General features: G+C 34.4%; 1 protein-coding gene across 2 annotated transcripts; it reads left to right on the forward strand.

The window, feature by feature from the left end:
• The first annotated feature begins 403 nt into the window (after positions 1 to 403).
• Positions 404 to 21,520, forward strand: mapk8a (mitogen-activated protein kinase 8a). 2 transcript variants are annotated; one of them, XM_087802720.1, is made up of 12 exons: positions 404 to 448; positions 11,870 to 12,036; positions 13,469 to 13,598; positions 13,662 to 13,720; positions 13,787 to 13,925; positions 15,245 to 15,410; positions 15,943 to 16,014; positions 16,898 to 17,080; positions 17,491 to 17,615; positions 17,689 to 17,752; positions 18,071 to 18,148; positions 19,481 to 21,520. In XM_087802720.1, the coding sequence occupies exons 1-12, from the start codon at positions 413 to 415 to the stop codon at positions 19,654 to 19,656; spliced, it is 1,395 nt and encodes a 464-aa protein (XP_087658846.1). In that variant the 5' UTR covers positions 404 to 412; the 3' UTR covers positions 19,657 to 21,520. The 2 variants fall into 2 exon arrangements, with proteins under 2 accessions (XP_087658846.1, XP_087658847.1); XM_087802721.1 differs by lacking the exon at positions 15,943 to 16,014 and adding an exon at positions 16,724 to 16,795.
• Positions 21,521 to 22,112: the final 592 nt, after the last annotated feature.

Genomic DNA, 22,112 nt, shown 5'->3' on the forward strand with positions numbered 1-22,112 from the left:
GCTCATGCAGCAGCAGGGATGAGGAACACGTCCTACCTGGTGAGATGTCTGGACTCTCCTCCCTTCACCTCGGATCCAGAAGAATCCCCTCGATCATCGCAGGCGTCTCTCCTTCAGGTAGAAAACACGGATGACATTCACAGATCCTCGTCCGTCTGCAGCCACGCTGAGGCTCTGAAACTTTCTGCTGGAATGGTCGCTATTCTTAGTCCTGCTCGCCTCTGAACACCTAAGTGGATCAGCACTCGGACGGGTCAGTGCCACCAGGAGTTCGTGCGATCAGAGCTTCACCTAATCCGTCTGACGCCCGCAAGGTGCGGTGGAGACAGTAGGTGCTGCACACACACACACTCACACACACACACACACACACACGCCCGGAGGAAGGACGAAGCTCGGCTGCTGCCTCACGATGATCCTAACACTGCGGTCCCTCCTCGAACACGGGGTAAGAAGCCGTAGTAGTAGTGAGGGTCCTGAAGTCTCTGCGGGGGTCGATCCACGTTACTGCGCGATGCTCCTCTTCGTCTCCTCCTCCTCCTCCTCCTCCTCATGCGGGCCCCGGGGTCTGTGCGCAGGCATGAATAACTGCCATGATCCGGGACGTCAGGAAGATGCGGCTCCTGGTGCGTCCTCTCTGGAGAGGGTAAAACCTGCCGTAACGTGCAGGAGCTGAAGAAGGTTTTCTGCAGAATGTGTCATATGATCCCCATGGTGTCGCCTCATGTGGGACATACCGCACTGGACATGTTATGTATTGCATCAGAACTTATATGTGTGTTTATTTATTTATTTCTCCTCCACGAATCAAATCAAGTTTTAACCTAATTTGCTGTGAGTTTACCTTCGTCAACCTTAGAACCTCTGCCACTCATTTAAAGACGCAGAACATGCTTTAGAACACTTCTGTACCATGATACCCTGTGAAGATGCCGTTTATAACGTTGTTATTATCATCTGGCTTCACTTAAAGTCATGCTTCAGATGTACAGTTTAAGATTGTAATGATATGAGATAACTTTAAGTGATAGTTCTCCCCAAATTCACAGATTGTTGGGGTTGGGATTATTTTCAGAGTTATATGTTTCTTTTTTCGAATTATAGACAAAAATGTTCCTTTTAATGTAGTGAATTGAGCTTCATCCCCGTGTTTGTCCAAAAATAAACTTAAATACATTAAAATACCTCCATACAGCTCGACTGTAACAAACTCCTGTTGTGTTATCAGTTTTATCTTGACCTTTAAAGTATATACTTTATTGAATATTGTTTTGATTGTTTAAGCGCTTTGTGACCCTGGTCTGGAAAAGCGCTATATAAATAAAAATTACTTACTTACTACCTTACTTACTTACATCTTGTATTGAAAAATTGTTCAGAAAAAACATAAACAAGTCTATATTTGTCTATTAATGTCAGTGTCAGATTTAGGCTGCTAGCCTAGCATCTTCCGCTAAAACAAGTTTAAAATATAGACAAGTTCAATTTTTCTTTGTTTAATATTTTTGTTTGTAGAATATGTTTTTGTGTATTTTTCGTTGGTAAACTATGATACACCTCATAATCATGTTCATTTTGAATACATGACTTGCGTATAATTTTGGAATCTTTGACTTCTTGAATGAAGCTCTAAGACATGCGTGATAGTCGAGTCGATCATACAAAATATTTTAGCAGTCAATGTCGAAGGACAAACTATATTAATGTAACAGGAAGTATGATATTGTCTTATCATTCTTTGGAGCTCAATTTATCTAAATTACATGTTTTTTTTCACTCAAAAATTTCAGTTTATCTCACATTATCACCTCGTCTCTTATCTTATCTTAAACACTGCTATCTTTATAAGTCACCATATAAGCATGAACTTTAATATACTTTTTGAGCCAACCATCCAGTGGGTCGAACAAAATGACTAAATGACTATTTTGCCCCAGAGCCATGAGTTTGTCTCTCATCAACAATCAAGTGGTGAAATCTCAAATTGACTTATGATAATATAAAACATTTAAGAGATAAACTATTGCCTCCTTTTTATTGAATTAAACTGTTGGAAGAAATCCATCACTCAAGTTCCACCACCTACATGCCATGTGTGTGTGTGTGTCTCAGCCTCAGAATTAGAGGTGCTGATTCTCATCTCTGAACTCCTATATATTCTATAAATACTCATATATGCAGTAGAAAACCATTGAGTTACAGAGTAACATTACTACACGATACAGTCCTAGTGTCAATCGTTGCGTCTTGATCTTGTTCTTGATGTATATCTTCATCTTCATCTTCATCTTCATCTTCATCTTCATCTTCATCTTCATCTTCATCTTCATCTTCATCTTTATCTTTATCTTCATCTTCATCTTCATCTTCATCTTCATCTTCATCTTCATCTTCATCTTCATCTTCTTCTTTATCTTTATCTTTATCGTTATCTTTATCTTTGTTTTTTGTCTTTATCTATATCTTTATCTTTATCTTTATCTTTATCTTTATCTTTGTCTTTGTTTTTTGTCTTTATCTATATCTTTATCTCCATCTCCATCTCCATCTCCATCTCCATCTCCATCTCCATCTCCATCTCCATCTCCATCTCCATCTTCATCTTCTTATTTTCTTCTTCATTATAATCTTCATCTTTATCTTCTTCTTTTTCTTCTTCTTCATCATCCTTATCTTCCTCGTCAACCTCTTCTCATTCTTTGTCTTTGTCATTATCGTCTTCTTCACCTTTATTCTTTTCTTCATGTGCATATGCTTCTGACCTCCTCTAATATACAAACATGTATAAAATAGTCATTACCTGTATAAATAAAGGTTAATAAAAACAATACATGATGTCCTGACCTCCTCTATTATATAAACATGTATAAAATAGTCATTACCTGTATAAATAAAGCTTAATAAAAACAATACATGATGTCCTGACCTCCTCTATTATATAAACATGTATAAAATAGTCATTACCTGTATAAATAAAGGTTAATAAAAAAACCCACATGATGTCCTGACCTCCTCTATTATATAAAAATGTATAAAATAGTCATTACCTGTATAAATAAAGGTTAATAAAAACAATACATGATGTCCTGACCTCCTCTATTATATAAACATGTATAAAATAGTCATTACCTGTATAAATAAAGGTTAATAAAAACAATACATGATGTCCTGACCTCCTCTATTATATAAACATGTATAAAATAGTCATTACCTGTATAAATAAAGGTTAATAAAAAACCCCACATGATGTCCTGACCTCCTCTATTATATAAACATGTATAAAATAGTCATTACCTTTATAAATAAAGGTTAATAAAAACAATACATGATGTCCTGACCTCCTCTATTATATAAACATGTATAAAATAGTCATTACCTGTATAAATAAAGGTTAATAAAAAAACCCACATGCTGTCCTGACCTCCTCTATTATATAAACATGTATAAAATAGTCATAACCTGTATAAATAAAGGTTAATAAAAACAATACATGATGTCCTGACCTCCTCTATTATATAAACATGTATAAAATAGTCATTACCTGTATAAATAAAGGTTAATAAAAAAACCCACATGATGTCCTTACCTCCTCTATTATATAAACATGTATAAAATAGTCATTACCTGTATAAATAAAGGTTAATAAAAACAATACATGATGTCCTGACCTCCTCTATTATATAAACATGTATAAAATAGTCATTACCTGTATAAATAAAGCTTAATAAAAACAATACATGATGTCCTGACCTCCTCTATTATATAAACATGTATAAAATAGTCATTACCTGTATAAATAAAGGTTAATAAAAAAACCCACATGATGTCCTGACCTCCTCTATTATATAAAAATGTATAAAATAGTCATTACCTGTATAAATAAAGGTTAATAAAAACAATACATGATGTCCTGACCTCCTCTATTATATAAACATGTATAAAATAGTCATTACCTGTATAAATAAAGGTTAATAAAAACAATACATGATGTCCTGACCTCCTCTATTATATAAACATGTATAAAATAGTCATTACCTGTATAAATAAAGGTTAATAAAAAACCCCACATGATGTCCTGACCTCCTCTATTATATAAACATGTATAAAATAGTCATTACCTTTATAAATAAAGGTTAATAAAAACAATACATGATGTCCTGACCTCCTCTATTATATAAACATGTATAAAATAGTCATTACCTGTATAAATAAAGGTTAATAAAAAAACCCACATGCTGTCCTGACCTCCTCTATTATATAAACATGTATAAAATAGTCATAACCTGTATAAATAAAGGTTAATAAAAACAATACATGATGTCCTGACCTCCTCTATTATATAAACATGTATAAAATAGTCATTACCTGTATAAATAAAGGTTAATAAAAAAACCCACATGATGTCCTTACCTCCTCTATTATATAAACATGTATAAAATAGTCATTACCTGTATAAATAAAGGTTAATAAAAACCCAAATGATGTCCTGACTTCCTCTGTTATACAAACATGTATAAAATAGTCATTACCTGTATAAATAAAGGTTAATAAAAAAAACATGATGTCCTGACCTCCTCTAAAGAATAAACATGTATAAAATAATATTTACATGATGTCCTGACCTCAACTAAAGAATAAACATGTATAAAACAGTCATTACATGATGTCCTGACCTCTAGTATATAAACATGTATAAAATAGTCATTACATGATGTCCTGACCTCTAGTATATAAACATGTATAAAATAGTCATTACATGATATCCTGACCTCTAGTATATAGACATGTATAAAATAGTCATTACATGATGTCCTGACCTCTAGTATATAAAAATGTATAAAATAGTCATTACATGATGTCCTGACCTCCTCTAATTTATAAAAAATGTATTAAATAGTCATTACATGATCTCCTGACCTCCTCTAATATATTAACATGTATACAATAGTCATTACCTGTATAAATAAAGGTTAATAAAAATAATACATGATGTCCAGACCTCTAGTATATAAACATGTATAAAATAGTCATTACCTGTATAAATAAAGGTTAATAAAAACCCAAGTGATGTCCTGACTTCCCCTGTTATACAAACATGTATAAAATAGTCATTACCTGTATAAATAAAGGTTAATAAAAACAATATATGATGTCCTGACCTCCTCTATTATATAAACATGCATAAAATAGTCATTATATGATGTCCTGGCCTCTAGTATATAAACATGTATAGAATAGTCATAACATGATGTACTGACCTCCTCTAATATATAAACATGTATTAAATAGTCATTACATGGTATCCTGACCTCCTCTAATACAAATAAATAAATGTCAATAAAAACAATACATGATGTCCTGACCTCCTCTAGTATATAAACATGTATAAAATAGTCATTACATGGTTTCCTGACCTCCTCTAAAGAATAAACATGTATAAAATAGTCATTACATGATGTCCTGACCTCTAGTATATAAACATGTATAAAATAGTCATTACATGGTGTCCTGACCTCCTCTAAAGAATAAACATGTATAAAATAGTAATTGCATGATGTCCTGACCTCTAGTATATACAAATGTATAAAATAGTCATTACATGGTTTCCTGACCTCCTCTAAAGAATAAACATGTATAAAATAGTCATTACATGATGTCCTGACCTCTAGTATATAAACATGTATAAAATAGTCATTACATGGTGTCCTGACCTCCTCTAAAGAATAAACATGTATAAAATAGTAATTGCATGATGTCCTGACCTCTAGTATATACAAATGTATAAAATAGTCATTACATGATGTCCTGACCTCCTCTAATATATAAACATGTATTAAATAGTCATTACATGATGTCCTGACCTCCTCTATTAAATAAACATGTATAAAATAGCCATTACATGATGTCCTGACCTCTAGTATATAAAAATGTATAAAATAGTCATTACATGATGTCCTGACCTCCTCTAATATATAAACATGTATTAAATAGTCATTACATGATGTCCTGTCCTCCTCTAATATAACTAAATAAAGGTTAATAAAAACAATACACGATGTCCTGACCTCCTCTAATATATAAACATGTATAAAACAGTCATTACCTGTATAAATAAAGTTTAATAAAAACAATACATGATTTCCTGACTTCCTGTATTATATAAACATGTATAAAATACTGATTACCTGTTTAAATAAAGGTTAATAAAAACCCACATGATGTCCTGGCCTCCTCTAATACTGTATATAAACATGTATAAAATAGTCATTACCTGATGTCCTGACCTCTAATATATAAAAATGTATAAAATAGTCATTACATGATGTCCTGACCTCTAGTATATACAAATGTATAAAATAGTCATTACATGATGTCCTGACCTCCTCTAATATATAAACATGTATAAAATAATCATTACATGATGTCCTGACCTCCTCTAATATATAAACATGTATTAAATAGTCATTACATGATGTCCTGTCCTCCTCTAATATAAATAAATAAAGGTTAATAAAAACAATACACGATGTCCTGACCTCCTCTAATATATAAACATGTCTAAAACAGTCATTACCTGTATAAATAAAGTTTAATAAAAACAATACATGATTTCCTGACTTCCTGTATTATATAAACATGTATAAAATACTGATTACCTGTTTAAATAAAGGATAATAAAAACCCACATTATGTCCTGACCTCCTCTATTATATAAACATGTATAAAATACTGATTACCTGTTTAAATAAAGGTTAATAAAAACCCACATGATGTCCTGGCCTCCTCTAATACTGTATATAAATATGTATAAAATAGTAATTACCTGATGTCCTGACCTCTAGTATATAAAAATGTATAAAATAGTCCTTACATGATGTCCTGACCTCCTCTAATAAATAAACATGTATAAAATAGTCATTACACGATGTCCTGACCTCCTCTTATGTATAAACATGTATGAAATAGTCCTTACATGATGTCCTGACCTCTAGTATATATACATGTATAAAATAGTCATTACATGATGTCCTGACCTCCTCTAAAGAATAAACATGTATAAAATAGTCCTTACATGATGTCCTGACCTCCTCTTATAAATAAACGTGTATAAAATAGTCATTACATGATGTACAGTATATAAACATGTATAAAATAGTCATTACACGATGTCCTTAACCTCCTCTTATATACAAACATGTATAAAATAGTCATTACATGATGTCCTGACCTCCTCTATTAAATAAACATGTATAAAATAGCCATTACATGATGTCCTGACCTCTAGTATATAAAAATGTATAAAATAGTCATTACATGATGTCCTGACCTCCTCTAATATATAAACATGTATTAAATAGTCATTACATGATGTCCTGTCCTCCTCTAATATAACTAAATAAAGGTTAATAAAAACAATACACGATGTCCTGACCTCCTCTAATATATAAACATGTATAAAACAGTCATTACCTGTATAAATAAAGTTTAATAAAAACAATACATGATTTCCTGACTTCCTGTATTATATAAACATGTATAAAATACTGATTACCTGTTTAAATAAAGGTTAATAAAAACCCACATGATGTCCTGGCCTCCTCTAATACTGTATATAAACATGTATAAAATAGTCATTAACTGATGTCCTGACCTCTAATATATAAAAATGTATAAAATAGTCATTACATGATGTCCTGACCTCTAGTATATACAAATGTATAAAATAGTCATTACATGATGTCCTGACCTCCTCTAATATATAAACATGTATAAAATAATCATTACATGATGTCCTGACCTCCTCTAATATATAAACATGTATTAAATAGTCATTACATGATGTCCTGTCCTCCTCTAATATAAATAAATAAAGGTTAATAAAAACAATACACGATGTCCTGACCTCCTCTAATATATAAACATGTCTAAAACAGTCATTACCTGTATAAATAAAGTTTAATAAAAACAATACATGATTTCCTGACTTCCTGTATTATATAAACATGTATAAAATACTGATTACCTGTTTAAATAAAGGATAATAAAAACCCACGTTATGTCCTGACCTCCTCTATTATATAAACATGTATAAAATACTGATTACCTGTTTAAATAAAGGTTAATAAAAACCCACATGATGTCCTGGCCTCCTCTAATACTGTATATAAATATGTATAAAATAGTAATTACCTGATGTCCTGACCTCTAGTATATAAAAATGTATAAAATAGTCCTTACATGATGTCCTGACCTCCTCTAATAAATAAACATGTATAAAATAGTCATTACACGATGTCCTGACCTCCTCTTATGTATAAACATGTATGAAATAGTCCTTACATGATGTCCTGACCTCTAGTATATACACATGTATAAAATAGTCATTACATGATGTCCTGACCTCCTCTAAAGAATAAACATGTATAAAATAGTCCTTACATGATGTCCTGACCTCCTCTTATAAATAAACGTGTATAAAATAGTCATTACATGATGTACAGTATATAAACATGTATAAAATAGTCATTACACGATGTCCTTAACCTCCTCTTATATACAAACATGTATAAAATAGTCATTACATGATGTCCTGACCTCCTCTTATGTATAAACATGTATACAATATTCCTTACATGATGTTCTGACCTCCTCTAATAAATAAACATGTATAAAATAGTCCTTACATGATGTATATAAACATGTATAAAATAGTCATTACATGATGTCCTGACCTCTAGTATATAAATATGCATAAAATAGTCATTACACAATGTACTTAACCTCCTCTATTATATAAACATGTATACAATTGTCATAACATGATGTCCGACCTCCTCTAATATATAAACATGTATAAAAGTGGCATTAAATACATGTTTTTCTGTGAATGTATCTCATGATATGACGACAAAAGTCTTATGAAACAGCAGCTCTACAAGGGTGTAGGATGGAGGAGAGGAAGCGAGGATGGAGGAGAAGGTGGGTGTGTCTCTTAGGAACAGCAGTGACGCGCTCGGCCGAAGCGCATGCGCACTGTGCGCTGCGCGTCTTGGCCTGTCAGTCGCAGCAGATGGAAACGTAGGCAGCGAGTCTTGGTGAGGTCATGTATTTTTAAGACGCTACGCGGAATAAATCGCCATTTACCGGCGACCCGATCCATTGCCTCGCAGCTCCGGCGCCGCTACATTCTGCTGGATCCTCCGGGGAAGATCTCGAGTCCGGGTCGGGGAGGTAAGATGGTTCCGCCGCTCAGAGGTGCTTTTGTTTGGGCCGTGGGGGAGGGTCGTGTCGGGGAGTGTTGTCGAGGCTGATCGCGGAGCAGGTTCAGGATGGATAGAGGCACGAATGTCGGGTTATTTCTGCACCGACAGGCGGGACCTGCGCACTGAGCGGCTCGCGCGGGCCTTCTGTCAAATATGTGGACTTTTATCTTCTCGTTCTCTAGATCTCAGCGTTAAGATCCACCTGTGCTTGCGAGATCCAAGGTGATCTCACCGGTTTGGGCTCAGATAGAGAAGCTCCATTCCTGCTTCATGTCAGTCAGCTGTGGACACATGCTTGCATGACATTGTAGATATTTTGACCTATAAAGAGGGTTTTAGATAAGATAAGAGACAGAGATGATGGATGTGAATAATAATACTTCCTATGATAGTTACATTGATATTTAAAATACACTCAGAATTAGGATAGGATTTAGCAAGCCTTCAAAAATGGAAAGGACAACAATCAAAATTCCTGTGATGTTGAATATATTTTGTTTGGCACGTGACCTTGAAAGTAGCATTTATTAAGCTTCCTTTTAGTTTGACACCTGTGATTAAGATTTTCACAGTCTTATCTGTGAATTCTTTCATTGTGGCTCCAAGTCACTCTTATCGCTTGTTCAATGTTCAATAATGTGCTTCATTTGTCTGCATTAACACTCAGATCTTAATAATAATAATCATTGTTTTAGACATTAGTTACAAGCAGCACCATTTTAAAACAAAGATGATTTAGTTCTACGTGACATTAAGAACATCACACAGAGAAAAATGTGTGTAGTAGTGGTGTGTATTGGCAAGAATCTGGCGACACGATACGATACAATGTCAACGGTAAGATATTTCGATATATAGTGATACTGTAGGAACAAGGATATATTTGTAGTATTTTCGAGTACTTGACTCTGGTGTTGCAGAATTTACAGACCACATAACTCTTGACAAAGTCGTAAACCATGTCCAAACACTGTATCCTCTCATCCTCAGTCATCAACGGGATCTTGCAGGATTTTATTGTTAACAAACCTAGATAATTGTAAATACAACCGAATTATTCTATTTTGTACACATTTTTATTATATTTTCAACCAACAAAACACTTAGATTAAACTAAAACAGGATTTGGAAAGGTGAAGAAAAAATAAATATATATTGAGAGTGCTGTTGAATATTGATACAGTATTGTAGAAAAACAACAAAAAACAACGCAATATTTGTGTATCTATTTTCTAACACCACTAGCGAACAAGACAGATTCTATGAGGTATTCAAATGAACACAGAAGAATAAAACAAGAAAATCAACCGTTAAAAAGAGTTAAAAGACATTAGTTTATCTGTAAAGTGTTAAAACATCAAAGTCAGGGTGTTTTAAAAAGAAGATTCAGACTCTAATCTCCTTGCAGGCTGTTCTAAAGTGGAGGCACTGATGGAGAAGATCCTCCTCGACTTCGGAACACTTATCTAAGAATTATAACCAGGTTTTTTTGTCTTGCTCTTTAATCTGCATCCCTTCACTAGAAAGTACCTTGAACAAACAAACGTTTGCAGTCAGGGATTTAGCTTTTTTAATCACAGATATTCAGCTCCATGTCGGACCGCAGATGCTGCGTCGAGGCTTGTAAATACTGCAGCTGACACACTTTTCTCCATCTCAACCTGTGATTGATTGCAGGAGAGTTTGTTGACGCAGCAGTACTTCAGCTTCACAGCAGAAGCATTAGCATCAAGTGTAGGAGCAGAAGGAGAGGCGGAGGATTGCGGAAGAAAAAATAAATCCTCGTTGTTTCATTCACATATTTATAATGGACGTCCTGCTGCATCATAAAAACAAGTGGCCTGTTTGGTCTCCTACTGAGGGAGGATGATGCTGTGGACGCCTGTGACGTGAGAGCAGCAGACGGAGCACTGACTCACGTCAGTCTGGCTGTGATAGCCTCATATGGAAGTGTGTCCGGAAAGGGAGGGAGGCGGCTTATGTAAGATGCTGAAATAGATACAATACTCAGATACTAAATAGTAGTTAGTAAAAATACTAATATTAACGTATTAGTCGCTGAGGTGTCTTTTGTTTGTGTCACGTTGACACTTATATAGTAGTATCTTCTAATGTTTCAAGACACGCCTTGAGTAACTATTAACTACTAGGTATGTATTGGCAAGAATCTGACGATACGATACGTATCATGATACAGGAGCAACGACACAATATACAGCGGTACTGTAGGAACCACAATATATTAGCTTTATTTTTAAGAACTTTATTTAATTGTCATAATAAACTCACAAGGTTGTTAAATGATTAACATCAGTGAACTGAATTCAAACAGAGGTGAAATCAATACAGTCAATGCAACATTTAAGTGTATCAATATTTTTGTCACACCCCTGGTATGTCGTGATCCTTGCTTGGTTTGTGACCTTCAAAAAGGTATTTTGTCTTCCAGCTGATTAAAGTCATAATGGACTCTTGCTCGTAACCTCTCGTTCGTCCACATTTCAGACAGACAGAATTTTATAAAGTAATAACTTATTATAACAATAAGTTATTGTCATGTGACTTTGGTGACAAAATGTCTAAACTAACTAATTGTCTCTTCACAGAGAACAGTTTTGGATGCACACAAGTCCTTCTTAGAAGAATTCACCATGAACAAAAACAAAAGAGAGAGAGAGTTCTACAGCACGGATGTTGGGGATTCAACCTTCTTGGTGCTGAAGCGGTACCAGAACCTGAGACCCATTGGATCCGGAGCCCAGGGAATCGTATGGTGAGGAGTTTCGACACTTTTTCATAATGTACTTAGTATTAGTATTGATCTGAAATGTTCGACTCCGGTACAGATACTGATACCTTCACTACGACACCAGTTCCCGAACTATACTTTTTGATAACAATTTTACAAGACCAAATCTAACAAAAAATAAAAATACATTAGACATTACAGTAGAAATCTTGATTTTTTCGGCTTTAGTTTATTTCCACTCCAAGTGGTTTTCTCAGAGAGAAACTAATAATTTCCACTTCCTACAAATTGATCAGATGTTGTTCGATTAGAGAACTAACATAGATCTGTAACTTAGAGCTGAACAGACACCTGATTTAGTTCAAACTCACAAATATTTACTTGTACACAAGTACACAAGTGAGAAAGAACACAGATCTTACATGTCTCTTTCATGTCTCTTACATGTCTCCATGGTTCATGTCTGAATTCTCTCTAAAACAATGACATGTTAGCTTGATATTTTATGCACCATTCCAAACGCACCAGCACTTTATTAAAACTCAGGAGAACAGATATAAAGAGGCTTTATCTCGCAAGGCCGGGCCAGTGTTCATTCAGAGTTAAGTTCCTGAAACCGACACATCTCTACTCCAAAAGTGTCTTCCTCACACATGAAGTAGACAAACAATACCAGAATTGATACAATAATAATAATTAAGTCATTTATATAAATATACTTTAATTCAACATTTTTCCATCAGATGTTGACTGTCTTTGTCGCTTATCAGTTTTTCTAGTTTTTATATATTTATAAATATATTGAGAATTCTTGACAAGTACAATGTGAGAAGTATGACATGAGTTGAGATTACAAAAACATTTTTTTGTCATGACCTGACTTTACTCTGATGACTCATTAGGAATCATTTGACTCTTTTGACTCCATGAATAACATTTCATTACTTAAATCATCTTCCCAAATCACTTTATATCACTTTATAAATGTTATATATTTTGAAGATGATAAAATATTGCACTGTGGATTCACTTTTCACTGGTTGTGGTATATTGTATATGACCTTGTTTTTCTTCCTTTTTTTTCTTTCTCTGAAATGATTATTTTTTGTGAATTTATTACAGTTCATTACAGGAAGTTTATAATAATCAAAACACAGCCTTCTCTACATCTTCTTGTATTACGATGTTAATTTTTTGGTAAAAGTATTTGTCATGTTGTCCTAGTGTATTAATTATTAAGTATTAACTTCAAGATATTTCCTTTAATAAATTGAGGTACATACTGAGATATATTCCGATATCAAATTGTGTCCATAGTGTTCAGCCCTAGAATCAATGGGCGGAGCTTATGACAAAGATAGCGGCATATTGGTTCATTTTCTAACAAACTGCATTTTTGACATTGAAAGATAACAACGTATTTAAGCTGATTCCAATTCTCCATTTCCTGTCGCAGCTCTGCGTACGACCAACACCTGGAGAGGAATGTTGCCATCAAGAAGCTGAGTCGGCCGTTCCAGAATCAAACCCACGCCAAGAGGGCGTTCAGAGAACTGGCCCTGATGAAATGTGTCAATCACAAAAATGTGAGTGAACTGGGTTCGAGCAGAACAATACGACGTCATAAAAATTGCTTTATCGATCCACAGATCATCGGCCTGTTGAACGTCTTCACGCCTCAGAAGTCTCTAGAAGACTTTCAAGACGTGTAAGTGAACCACGCGAGAAGACTTTCTGTTCATTTGTCGTGTAATTGACGTGATTGGCTGCTCAGATACTTGGTGATGGAGCTGATGGACGCCAACCTGTGCCAGGTCATTCAAATGGAGCTGGACCACGAGCGGCTGTCTTACCTGCTCTACCAGACGTTGTGTGGCATCAAACACCTCCATGCCGCCGGAATCATCCACAGGGTAAGAGAAAGCCTCCGAGCTGCTGCGGCGACACTTGACACTGGAGCGGGAATTCAACCACTAGCAGGTTCACAGATGGCTCTGGAGCAGAGTCAAGTATGTGACCAGTCAACATGTCACCTGAGATCATAAACAATGTTTGTCCGAGTGTGGAAAAGATTCATCTGATTTAATCTCAACAACCTTTGTAGTCGTCTTGAAAGTATTAAACCATAGAACTTTGATACATAGTCAACCCATTTTTTTATTAGGTTAAAGCATGCTGGATAAAAATGTGGTTACTTTAAAATTAAAATAAATAAATAATTTATTTATTGAAATGTTAAATTTGTTTTGTTGAATAATACATACATTTACATATACTGTATATTTTGATATTCTAATTCTCATAGTTCTTTTTTTTTCAATGAAACATGTTTGTGTTGTAAACATGTTGTAGCCTTTTAAATTCAAAGTTAAAATGTTGGTATAATTACAACATCATCAAATGCTTGTGTGTGCGTCACGTGATTGGCTGAAAGTTCGATCAAGTAGCTCGAGTTAATGAATTTAAAAAATATTTTTCCTAATTCATTAAATCACAATATCAAACTCTTTGTGTAAAAAATAATTCATATGAAATTTTCTAAATTGAAAACCTAAAAAAAGTCAGCCTCTCAATATAGAAATCATGTTAATATTTTAAAATAATATGAACAAATTCAGCCTCTCAATAACTAAAATTATTAAATTCTACGATTAAAAAAAAAAAAAAAAATTCTTAAAAATGTTCTATTTATTTTCAATTTAAAAAAACAGCTCAACCCTCTTCTTTTTGAAATCCGGCATTCAATGAATTCCCTATTATCGTGCTTCATTTTTAGGTTCTTGAAAGACTCCAGGCTACTTAGGGTCAACATGGCTGAGGTGGTAAAGTCGTCAGTACTCCTGATGGTTACTATTTTTCGCCCCCACTACATGTCTTACCTCTATAGGGGGCAACATAAAGTATTTGAATTTGAGACTTTTATTAAAACAATAAATGTTCCTGTGGAGCTATTGACAAGAATACAACAACTTTGAATTGTCAATGTTACCTCGGGAAACCCTCCAGAGGTCGTTCTTCTCGTGGCACAGCTGCTTGTAGTCATAATCTTTTGGTCATGACCCAAATACGATGGAACTTTCTTGTCAGCATTTGTTCTCTTCTTGACAACGTTGCACTGAGCAGTGAAGAAGATGTTGGTTATCTCTGTAGTCGCAGGACCTGCTCCGTTCCTTCTTTCTTGAACGACGCCATGATTCTCTCGCTCAACATGAACCCGTCTCTCTCGCCTCAGGACCTGAAGCCCAGCAACATAGTGGTGAAGTCCGACTGCACGTTGAAGATCCTGGACTTCGGCTTGGCGAGGACAGCAGCCACCGGCCTCCTGATGACTCCGTACGTGGTGACGCGATACTACCGAGCACCGGAAGTCATCTTGGGCATGGGATACCAGGCCAACGGTTAGTGTCTCCTCAGTCCTGTGATTCTAACACCAAAGAACACTACTTGAGTAACAGTTTTCTCTCTAACTTTTCTGAACGCTGTAGGTATGAAACCCGACACTTCCTATGTAATGATGTCACATCCTGCAGTTGCCAAACTTTAATATAAGGTTTCGAGGACACGTTGTTGTTATAAAAATATGTTAATATATGTTAAGGGTTACACTTTTGTAATAAGATACCAATTTATGTTTGATGACAAATTTTAAAACAGCCAATCATGAAGCGTTGCCAGACCAGGAAGTGACAAAATGTTTAGAAGCTTTAAAAAAGCTCTAATTTACAAATATTGTGTATTTATTCACATTGAAGTTTAATTTGTGGTACAAAGTTTCCTCAAATCCTTCATTTTGAGTTTTATTTAATATTGAAAAAAGGTGAATAAAATCAGTTCGTAACTGCAGGATGTGACATCACCAAGTAAGGAAGTGTTGTGTGGCCTGTCGTGTGTTTCCTGGTGCTTTACTTACTCCATGTTTAACTCTACTAGTGGACATTTGGTCTGTGGGCTGCATACTGGCTGAAATGGTTCGACATAAAATCCTTTTCCCGGGACGGGACTGTATCCTTGTGTCTTCAGCTCACTTGGATGAATGGCATGAACTGACCGTCGTAGCTTTAAGAACGTTCTTCACCTGTCAGGTGTGTCTTCACTCCCCATGTTTGCTTGGTTTGATTGAAACACACAGACAATTGGTCAAAGTGTTTGTTATGTATTATGTACTGTATATTAATATATTATGATATCTACTTATTTTATGAATTTGTATTATTTTACTTTATACTTTAATATCATTTTTAATAGTTCTAATATATAATTTTTTACACAGATGTGTAAGTCATTTTATTGTTATATTAAAATGATATACTGTATCTATATACAGATTTATTTTCGGTAATACATATATATTTATATGGGTATATGTAGAAATATTTTGCTAGAATAGTTAGAAAGTTAAGTTCTGAATTACAGTGTTTAATTATTATTATTTTTTCCGTTTTGCTTTTTTATTTGTGTTTATTAAGTATTTATAAAAAGAAACATAAATGATGTACGTTGTAAATCAATTAATTTATTCCACCAAATGAAAATCTGATGATATTGTTTACAATCAAACAAACAAACTGGGATGAAATCACACCACAATGATTCTCCATCAAGCTCGACTGCATGTTTTCATCAACATTTCACTGACTTTTCTTTCGATGTTTTATTTTCTTTGTCACTGTTTTGTTTGCATGTCCACGTCCGTGTCATCATGTTCCACCAGTCGATGTATGGTCAGTGGGCTGCATAGTGGCCGAGATGATCCGGGGAAGTGTGTTGTTCCCCGGCACTGATCGTATCCTTCTCCTCCATCACTTCATGTTCGAGTTTGTTTCCATCCGACGTGTCTCCATTCAAACCCTCGCTCCTTCTGGCAACTTCTTAACTCCACACTCAGACATCGACCAGTGGAACAAGGTCATCGAGCAGCTAGGAACCCCGTCTCAGGAATTTCTCATGAAGCTAAACCAGTCAGTGAGAACTTATGTGGAGAACAGGCCGCGATACGCCGGGTACAGCTTCGAGAAGCTCTTCCCGGATGTTCTGTTTCCAGCTGATTCTGACCACAACAAACTAAAAGGTACTTTTTTTCACTTTCAAATCTTTTCAATGGAAGTATATTAGTATGATGAAAATATTGAATATTAAATTTAACATTTCAAATAAAACTTTTTTGTAATTGAAATACTGGCACTGAATCTTATTTTTTTTAATAATTGTTTCCAATTATTTTCATAGTGAAAGATTACATTTTATTTATTTAATAATTTAAAAAGTTACATTTATTATTAATTTGTATTCATTTTCTGAAATTATTGGGTCTTTCTTTGCAGAAAAAGTTCAATTATATAAGAAAATAACCAAATCAAGCTGAAATGTAGAAATGATTGGATTAAATATATATATATATATATATATATATATATATATATATATATATATATATGGACTTGTTGTTGACGTTCACACGTATATTTTCAATCTTCTCAGCGAGTCAGGCTAGAGATCTTCTGTCCAAGATGTTGGTGATCGACGCCTCCAAGCGGATCTCTGTAGATGAAGCCCTGCAGCACCCCTACATAAATGTTTGGTACGACCCGGCGGAAGTGGAAGCGGTATGTTGACGCGCAGAATTACATATTGATCAGCCGAAAGGAGTCATTTAAGACTTTTTTGTCTTTGGTTCAGCCTCCACCCAAGATTCTGGAGAAACAGCTGGACGAGAGGGAACACACCGTGGAGGAGTGGAAAGGTAAGAATCTGTTTTATAAACCTCAACGTTTTCCATTTTTGGTTGAATATTTCCATGTTTTTGAGTAAAATGTTTGTCAACAGTTGTAACTCTGAGGGACACACGAGGCCTGGAGTGAACATTTAAACATCTATATTTATCATTTCAATGATAACGTGTGACTCAGTTTCAGCATGAGCTCAGTGATAACCTGAGCAGCTGATAATGACCCCTCACTCATTTTTAGACAACTTGCCGTCTCACTCAGTAACCTGATGCTCTCCAGGATGTCTCTCTCTGAGTGTGTTGAATAACATTTTCACTCGTGTCCTCCTGCAGACTTGATCTATAAGGAAGTGAGCGAGTGGGAGGAGTGGAACAAAAACGGCGTGATACGAGGGCAGCCGTCTCCTTTAGGTGAGTCGTCGTCATGACACCCTGAGGTTCGCTTGACCATCCGTACACACTCACACCTACGGACAGTTCAATTAAAAGTCATCAACAGGTGGGATTGGTTGGCTGGGCGGCAAAGCATCATGGGAGCTTGGGTTTCCATAGAGGGATGACGCCTCATATACAATGTTTGGTTTGTTAAGTTCAAATCAATGTTGTTAAATTGATGTTGTTAATTTAAACAAGTGAGAATTAAATGGTCAATACTTGACAGATTTTGTTCAATGCTGGGGTCTTCTCAGAACATAACCCCATAGTAAATGAGGGCCCACTATATCTTCTTTACTGTTAATGAGTCATGAGTGTAAGTGTAAGAGGGGGGGTAGTGACTTTTAAAAAAAACTTTAAATAAATAGTTCTCAAACTGTATCGTAAGATCACCTTTCCTTGTGTAATTCATTTAGTTATTTAAGCTGAAGTTGGTGGAGCCTTGAACGTGATGATATATTTTTGAATGTTATTTACACTTTTTTTACTTTTTTACTAGCATCTTAAATGTGCATCACGGCTCCTCATTTGTGTGTCTATGATTGAATTAAACATGTTTATCGTTAAAACTTAACATTTTTGTATTGGTATCTTCTTTGTTTCTAAGTATTAAATTGCATTATTGAATTATTTAATTCAATACTTTCTATTTTTAAATGCTACATTTTTTTTATGATTACATTTTTTTAAATCAATGTTTTTCAAAACGAGTGACTTTATTTCTACACACAGAGTTACATTGATCCCATATATACTGTATATATTTTTTTATTTCAATATTTTTTCATTATATAGCTATTGTAGTTAGAAATGTTGGTATAAATGTGTCATTACTTTTATATAAATATATTTTAATATTTTAAGAAACCCCTGTGAAAGGTGCTTTCAAATAAAATGTATTATTATTATTATTATTATATTGAATTTAAAAAGCTACGAATAAAAAATATTTAATTTAGAAAAAAATATTTTGAATTATTGGAATTAAAACTTAAATCACTAACTCTATCTAATTTTAAATTACTTTTCATTATAGAAGCATTGAATAGTTTTTTCTTTTAAAACCATTCAATATCCTGATGTCGCTGATATACTATTTTTACTCGTCACAAACATTGTTTTTTATGCGTGTTGCATCACTTTCATTCACCTGCCACACATAATGCTGATATTCATTTGTCAACAACGATGCTACAAGTCGTGGGCGGAGCTTAAGGCTCTTCCCAATGAAAAGATTTGATCAGTACCAACCGTGGACCTGCTGACCCACGTAAACCTGTCCGTTGACGTGTGTTTCTCGCAGCACAGGTGCAGCAGTGATTGACAGCCCCCCTCAGCCCACCTCCTCCTCTTCCTCAGCCAATGACGTCTCCTCCATGTCCACCGAGCCCACCGACCCCAGCAGTGACCCCACCTTGACCTCAGAGACGGACAGCAGTTTGGACAGCACCACCTCTCTGGGTGCTCTGGCCTGCTGCAGATAACACACACACACACACTTACACACACACACACATGGAATACATCACTCCACGTGTGCAGAACTGAAGCTGCCGTCGATGGTTGTCGCTCCACTCATGACCACCTGTGCGAGTATGTTTGACGTGTATGTGGTGCAAGCGAGCTCAGGAGCTGACGTCTGCGGACAAACATTCTGTGTTACAATATTTTTATTTTGAATTGTCTTGTTTCAAGTAAATACTGTTTTAAAAGGTTTAATTTGAGACTCATTCCCCTGACAAGTCAATAAAAATCTCTTTATTTAAAACATTTAAAGACAAAAATAAGACTTAAATTGCTTGTACATAGTAAATAATTCCTCCAATCAAGTGAAAAAGATGTTCTTGTCTTTAGGAATTTACAAGAAAATGTTTCCATTGGCAGAATTTTTAACTATAAACAAGTAATTTAAGCGTCGTTTTTGCATCTTAATATCTTGAAATGAGTCTTCTCTGGACTTGTTAGGTGAATGTGTCTCATGGTTAAATAAAATAAGACAATTTATACTTAAAATAAGCCAAAAATACACTTTCTTCGATATCAGCAGTTGTTGAGACATTTGAATGACTTCAGTAGATTTTAGCACATTTTTTATGGATATATATGAGTGTTATCAAATATTGAATAATTGAATTTAACATTTAAAATGTTAAAAAACTTTTCTTTTGTTGACATTATTTCTAAGCCTTGAATTCTTAAAGTTGAATTCAGTAGTTTCTATATTGAAAGGTTGAATTGGTTATTTTACCAATTTCTTTTTAATTGAAGTTAAAGGCTACATTTTTAATTTAAAAATATTGAATTTAGAAATGAAGTTTTTAATTATTGGATTAAGAATATCAAACTCTTTGTGTAAAAAATATAAAATTCAACCTTTGATATAGAAACTATTGAGTTCAATTTTTCAAAAAAAATAACAATTCAATGCTTATAAAACAAAAACATTTTGATAAAAAAATTTCAAGTTTCAATATTTAAATTTTAAATTCAATCATACAATATTCTTATGGCGTTGATATACCTCCATACATTTTCATGTGAAAACAAAGATTCTTTAAAAAATCTTTCTTGTAGAAAGTTTTCTTTGCTTTTTTACTGTAATGATTGTAAGTATTTTTACGAGCCCCTCTTGTTTTTCTATCTTGTTTTTGACTCACGTGTGTGTGTCTGTTGAATCATGAAAAATGGCACCAAAAGATGTCGACAGAAGACTTTCATCTGAATGGATCCGACCTCGGAGGTGACCCCACGTGACCCTCTGACAGTTTCATTGAAGTGCTCTTACTCATCTTACTATGATGCTTCCGTGGTGCATCTTTCTGAGTTCTACCTCACAAACACACACACAACAAAGTCTGTATTTATTGACTTGTTTATTTTCAGAGGCATCTGTTGTACGCGTGATCCATTTCATTCAGAAGTATTTATTTTCTTTCATGTGCAATATAACTCATAGACTAGGACGGTCAGTGAACTGTACATGTGACTCTGGGTGTACGTCTGTCATTTACACAACTGCTGTAGTACGTTCTGGATGTATTAGTGGCTCAAACCAGCCTCCAGATGAGTGTTCCTCTGGCATCGCTTCCCGTCTCCGTGGTTCTCCCAGTTAGATCAGCTAGTCTAGTCCCGGCATGGGTTTGTTTTTTTTCTCTGAGAATATTTTGCAGGCACAAGAAAAGGAAGCTTCAGCAGCACGGCTGGATGACGCTCGCTCACACACTGAGGTCAGAGGTCAACAGAGGTTTTCTAAGGCCAGATGTGTAAATGAACCTCGACGTCACACCACAAACTATAAACACTGGAAATGTCTACTTTCAACTTGAAATAAAAGAGTTGAATTTTAAAGTCTTTTTTTCTTCTTTCGTTCAACCCAGACCCTGCAGGAGAATTCATGCGGCGCACCTCCTCCCACATAGACTGCATTATTCCAAGGGCGTTAAAACACACGTTATTTTTTACTCTTAGAAAATAAAACCTTTTAAATGTCAGAGCTTTTATGACTAAGATCATGAGCTAAATAAAAGTGCTATTTATGGAAGTATAGTAACCATCAGGATATTCAATAGTTTAATTTAAAGTTACAAATGTTTTTTAAAGCATTTCATAGATTTGTTCATAATACTTTAATTAAATAAATTCAATATTGAAACTAAATCAATAAATAATAATAATAAACTAAATAAATATAATGAAAAATGATAATATTTTAGCCAATCAAGTTACTGAACCTCAGCACGTTGCATGAATGGCTTTTGGTATCGTCTGGTGGCACTATTATAACATTTTTAGATTGAATTTAAAAGTCCCCAAATTAAAAAAAAGCATTGAACTGAAATATTGGTCAATAATGGGAACAAATAATGTATGTAACGAAAAAAGCTTTTTTTAATTATTCAATTTAAAAAACTCCCTATATATCAATAAAACTAATTCTACT

The sequence above is a fragment of the Callionymus lyra genome, chromosome 11 (genome assembly GCF_982586985.1).
Source record: "Callionymus lyra chromosome 11, fCalLyr1.hap1.1, whole genome shotgun sequence".
NCBI classification, from domain to species: domain Eukaryota; kingdom Metazoa; phylum Chordata; class Actinopteri; order Syngnathiformes; family Callionymidae; genus Callionymus; species Callionymus lyra.

Coding starts and splice junctions, on each gene's coding strand:
- mapk8a (XM_087802720.1), top strand. CDS start 413: ATGATCCTAACACTGCGGTCCCTCCTCGAACACGGG. Junction 13,926..15,244: donor CCGCCGGAATCATCCACAGG/GTAAGAGAAAGC, acceptor CTCTCGCCTCAG/GACCTGAAGCCCAGCAACAT. Junction 17,753..18,070: donor CACCGTGGAGGAGTGGAAAG/GTAAGAATCTGT, acceptor GTCCTCCTGCAG/ACTTGATCTATAAGGAAGTG.